General features: G+C 53.9%; 1 protein-coding gene across 2 annotated transcripts in view; it reads right to left on the reverse strand.

Moving 5' to 3' along the window:
- Nucleotides 1-5,584, reverse strand: part of ZMAT2 (zinc finger, matrin-type 2) — a 13,369-nt gene that overhangs the window by 6,008 nt on the left and 1,777 nt on the right. The window contains exons 1-3 of one of the 2 annotated variants that reach the window (XM_014959667.1): nucleotides 5,242-5,351; nucleotides 2,193-2,286; nucleotides 1,552-1,675 (exon numbers count right to left, since the gene is read on the reverse strand). In XM_014959667.1, coding sequence (XP_014815153.1) covers nucleotides 1,552-1,675; nucleotides 2,193-2,286; nucleotides 5,242-5,259 — 236 coding nt within the window. In that variant the 5' untranslated portion in view covers nucleotides 5,260-5,351. Of the gene's footprint in view, nucleotides 1-1,551; nucleotides 1,676-2,192; nucleotides 2,287-5,241; nucleotides 5,352-5,584 lie in introns of those variants that run through there. The other variant, XM_014959669.1, reaches the window with a different exon arrangement.

Below are 5,584 nucleotides of genomic sequence, written 5' to 3' on the forward strand. Positions count from 1 at the left end.
TGTGGCCCAAGTGCAGGACCTGGCACTTGCCCTTGTTGAAACTCATTCCATTGGCATTGGCCCAGTGAGCCAATCTATCTAGATCCTCTTCCCTTTCCTCCTGGGAGTCAACACTCCTGCTTAACTTGGTGTCATCTGCAAACTTGCTGATGTTACACCTTATGTCCTTATCGAGATCATCAATAAAGACGTTAAACAGAAATGGTCCCAACACTGAGCCTTGAGGCACACCACTTGTGACCGGCCACCAGCTGGACGTAAATCCATTGAGCACAACTCTTTGGGACCTTCCAGTCAGCCAGTGCTTGATCCAGCAGATCGTGTGCTCATCCACTCCGTGCGAAGCCAGTTTTTCCACTAGATTTGTGTGAGGGACCGTATCAAATGCTTTTTGGAAGTCCAGGTACACTATATCGACAGCCTTTCCCTCGTCCAATAATCTGGTTATGTCAGTCTCTCCCCCCCAGTCACAACCAAGAGGGTGGGACAGACTCTGTGACCCCGCAGGGCCTGGCTGTCCTCCTCCACGGCAGGATCGGCCGGGCAGCACAGGTTGCCAGGCTGCTGAGGGCTCTCACCTGGCTGCAAGGGAAGGTCCTTCCATGTCCATGGCCTTGCAGCAGCTCCCTGCTTTGTAGGACAGTGCTCTGCCCATCCTAAGAGCTGCTTAGGTTCAGGCTGGATATTAGGAAAAATTTTTTCACTGAAAGGGTTCTCAGCCCTTGGAATGGGCTGCCCAGGGAGGTGGTTGAGGCCCCATCCCTGGAGGTGTTCAAAAGACGGGTTGATGTAGTGCTGGGAGGTATGGTTTAGTGATGATGCTCCTTGTTTGTTGTGTGGGTGTCTATTTTTGTCAGTCAGGTTGATGGTTGGACAAGATGATCTTTAAGGTCCCTTCCAACCTAGAAGATTCTGTGATTCTGCTGCAAAACCCCAGCCAGGGCTCACACTTCCATCCCTGGATGCTGTTCCGGGCTGCGTGTCTCCCTGGCTGTGAGGCCACAGCAGCACGACACCACCAGGTCTTACTCTTACAACGGCACAAACCTCACGTGTTCTTCTCAACATCTGGATGGCTTCGGATCTGCTAAGAATCCTTTCAGCCTTTGCCCAAACATGAGCCACGCAAAAAGTGGCCAAATACCATTCCTAAGGACAGGTATCTGGGTGTTTCTCCCACTCCCAGCGCACAGACATCCAAATCAGAAACTCAGATCCTCATCAGAAAGGGTCTCGCTGCCATCAGGCCTCCTGACAAACACAGCCCAGGCGAGCAGCAGAGACCTGCCTCAGTTCTTTCTGCAGGAGAGCAGAGCAACAACGACACCAAGTAATAATGTCTGCAGGGGCTCAGCCTGTCTGTGGCACTTCCACACCTTCCCCCAGAAGACCCAGTTTGGGTGTAACACAGCGCAGCACCATCGCACCCGGCTCAAAACACGGGATAAACCACCACCCAGAGCACCATAAGGGTCCACTGCTGTATCACAGCCCCCACGGTCTCACCAGCACAACTCTGAGACCCCAAACAAAAATAAGACCATGACCTACCCTCCCATCTCTGACTGAGGGGTAGTTTTGGTGATGACGATGGTTTTGCCCAGCTTCGATTCCAGGTCCACTTTGTAGTCCCGGTGCCGCAGAAGTTCCCTTTTGACAGGCTGAGCTGGTTTGCCTAAAATATATGCAAAAAACCAAACTGTTTATCAGAAAAGGTCAAGACATGCTGGATTTCACATTGCCCTTGGTGAAGAGGGGCCTGTCGGGAACCTGGGAACTACCCGATTCAGGCAGAAATTGCACCTTTTTTTTTTTTTTTTTAATAATCAGTAAAGAATATCTTTCCCTCCTCACTATTTCCTGGTTCCTGACAGAACCAGGTAGATCTGTGAGGCATCTCCAGCTCTGGTGTGGGTCATGCTCTTGAGATCTCCTTGTTTCCAGGGGCTGATTGTTTCTCTCCCTCCCCAAAGAACGGGCAGAGAGAGGCAAAAGTGCTCAGTAATTACTTTTGTCAAAAAATGTATTCAGAGGCAAGCACAGCAAAAAGGATGGGTGCATGCCAGCCTTCAACTGCTGCTATTTCCCTTTGGGATTTCACCTCTGGCTGCTCTCTCCCTCTCAAACTCTGAGTGTTTGGGTGACTCGCTGCCAAAGGAGCAAAGCTCTCCTGCAGTCAGCACACTACGCACCATCTTTCTTTTCTCTCTCTTCCGTGAGCCGCTTCTCTGCAAGTTTCTCGTATTCATCTTTGTCCCACTTTCGGCGGAAGTCCAAGTTCTTAGTCTGAGAAGGAAATAAAAAGTATTAACGTTTATGATACAGTTTGACCAGCTCTGAGGGGAGACTGGGGAAAGGGGTGGAATCGCTCGTCTTGTGAGGCCACAGCAGTAAATTAGGGGCACTGTGAAATATCCCCATGTCCTCTTGTTTTCATATCTAGCAATTAAGGATGTATTTTAAGAGAATAACCCTCAGCATGCCTATGCCTACTCCTTCTAGAGGGATATCAAAGCGCTGAGAGAAGTAACGACTTTATCTTAATAGCTCCTGAGATGATCACCCAGGGTTTCGCTTTGAAAACCAGACACAAACGGGATTTAAACCGACTGATCTAAGACCCCAAAGCGCCACCTGTCAAACACGGCGCAGTCATCAGCAGATTACACACACTTCTTCCCAAAGTCAATTAAACCTGAGTTGCAAATATCAGATGAGGAAGCCGTGAAACACAACACGGGCTATAAAGAGTTTGATTAAAACCCAGGAAGGCTGTGCGTGACGACTCTCAGCGGTGTGTCAAAGGAACCAAAGCCCCGAGTTTGCTGTGAAATCAGAGGAACCAGTGCGGGTTTTTCAAGTGAGCCAGGCATCCAAGCAAACCAGAAACAGCTCTGAAACCCCAGCTTGGCAAGGCAGGGCGTGGAGGTACCAGGGAAGCACCCGCACGAGAGGCACAGTGCAGACAGGCAGGGAAGGGAAGAAACACCTCCGAGGCAGACGGGCCCTTGGGCAGCTCCTTGGGCAGCGACAGGGTAAGTTGTGTGAAGAGAAGCTGAACTCAGGTGAAGCTGGCACTGCAGAGCACAAAGACTATTCTTTTCAGGGCAGATTTTTCCCTCGTCACCAGCGCTGAGGGCAGAAGTAACTGGCCAAGGATCCCTCTTCCACTCAGGTCAGCTCACCAGACCAGTACAGCCTCTTCCCAGTGTCCCCATATGCAGTTAAGGCTCCCACACCTGGTATCGGTCACGGCTTACAGCTCAGAGACTTCTTTCTAACTCTCCTTTGGTAAGAAAACTGCATTTCACTTGGCATGGCAGTGAGAAGCTCTCAGTTTCATATCAAAAAAAAAAAAAGGAGGGATGTATTTTAAAATACCTCTGGGAACGAAGGACTCCTCCCCACCCCCCCGCCTTCTCCGTTCAGCCAAATCAAGAATCCAATCACAATCCAAAGGAAATAAATCCCATTTGAAGCTATAGCAGCAGCACAGTCATTTAACGTTTTCTCCTCTGGCAATCCTTCAAATGGAACGAAACAACTACTGATAGGAATGAAAACGCCTTAGGGAGGCGTAGAAAAATTCTCATTTATTCCCAGAGCTTCTTAAGCACTTTAAGCATGTCATAACAGGTTTTATTAACCACCCTGAGCAAAAGAAAAGAAAATATCACGGAGTGTAAATTAATGTTTGGGGGTATTTTCCAGCATCTAGACTCTCCCGCACAGCAGCGCATTACCACAAATCATAGCTGGTGGGAGCCCAGGGAGGAGGCCATTTACTGGCTGCTTCACTCTCCTGTTGTACTAAAAGGCAAAGAGTCTGTCGCAGCTCTTTTATCAATCTCCCTCGTCCAGGCCCAAGGAAAGAAATTAAACCCAAATGTGTAACAAGATCTTGGCTAGACATTATCCGAAGGAACTTTTCTTAACTGGTTTGGTGGAGGCAAGGGTGGCTGCAAGCCCTAAAACCTTTACCTAAGGACTGCCTTGGATGACAGAAAGCATTTCCCAAATAAGCAACAACAATTAAAAACCAGAAAGTACCCCTCCTGTTCCCTGTGGACACAGACACTGAACGATCTGTCCAATATCGGCATCAAAGCCTATAAAATAATATAGGAGTCTCATATCTGGCTTGATCCAACGTGAATGTAACTGCCAGTGGCTGTGAATAAAAGACAGGCCCCGTCTCACTCCTGGGCAGGCATCCTGCTCCCTGACCTCTCTCAGCACTGCTCACTTCTCAGCAAGTGGCTTCAAGCGAAGGAAAGATGGGCCATGAAGCAGAAAAGCACAGCCCCTGCACCGCTGACGGCTGTCTGGGGTATTACTGAGGTGTTTAACCCCGTATTACTGAGGTGTTTAAACCCGTCTGGCTCTCCAGCCACGCCAACGGCATCCACCTCATTCATCTGATCTCAGCACTCCCAACACCAAATCCTGCAGGATCCATAAATGCAGAGAGACCTCACTGCCACGTTACACAAACCCAGCGATGCCAACAAAATAATCAAGTCGCTCTGAGGCTGCAGGATTACAGTCACGGAAAGGGTGGTTTCACCATGCAGGGCTGACGGCAGAAGCAGCAACTTCTGCAGGACAGCGTGAGAGCCAGCCAGGAAACCAGCAACCCCTTCCCAGGGGGGCTGAGAAGTCACGGGGCAGGACAAGAGGGGGAATGGAAGGAGGAAGCTGCCTCCACCCCTACAGCCCAGCCCCAGAAGGCCCCTGGGATGGGCTGGTCACCCGGTGGGGGGCTGAAGGCGGGTGGGCACCCCCACCCCGGGGGCTCTGGGGCAGGTTCCCAATCTCCTCACGACGCCTGGCTGAAGCAGGGGCTCCCACGGCAGAGGCCTAGCCTAGAAAGGGCAGACCGGGGGGAGGCCCACCCCCCTTCTGGCCCCGAAGGCAGCGGGGCTTCTCAGGCGGCCCCGAATCTCCCACCGCCCATACACAGAGGGCACAGAGCTCTGAAAAACAGGGCTGGGAGCTGCCCGCGGGCCCCGGGCCGCTCAGGCCCCCCCAGCCCCGCCGCGTCCCCACCCCCGAGGAGTCCCTCACGCCGCGGCCTGGAAGTAGGCCCCGACCGAGGCCCAGCCGCAGCGGGGCGGCCGCTCCCACCGCCTGCCCCTCCGGAGCAGCCCCCGCCGCCCCATCCCTGCCCTGGGCCGTGCCCAGGCCCTACCGAGCCAAAGAGACAGCGACGGGCGCGGCCCCGCCGCCGCCAGCACCTACCCCGCTGCCCGACGCCATGTTGAGGGTGCGGGCGACAAGAGAACAGCGACTGTCGCGCGGCGGCGCCCGGGCCGTAAAGCGAGTCAGTCCTCCCGAGCACCACCGAGTGCCCGCCGCCGGGGCCTAGAGCGCCGCCAGGCAGCAGCGCCGGGGCGGTCACGTGGAGCCCCGCCGCTTCCGGGTTCCCCGGGACCGGCCATGCTGCGGCTGGGCCCGCTTGCCGCCGCTGCCGGGCGCCTTTTGCCCCTCGGTCCCCGCCTGGGGCTGCTGCGCCCCGCCGGGGGCCGGGTGAGCCTCTCCCGGGCCTGGCCGGGCGGTGACCGCGGGCTCCTGTCCCGGCAGG

The sequence above is a fragment of the Calidris pugnax genome, unplaced genomic scaffold, assembly GCF_001431845.1.
Source record: "Calidris pugnax isolate Ruff unplaced genomic scaffold, ASM143184v1 scaffold418, whole genome shotgun sequence".
Taxonomy (NCBI): domain Eukaryota; kingdom Metazoa; phylum Chordata; class Aves; order Charadriiformes; family Scolopacidae; genus Calidris; species Calidris pugnax.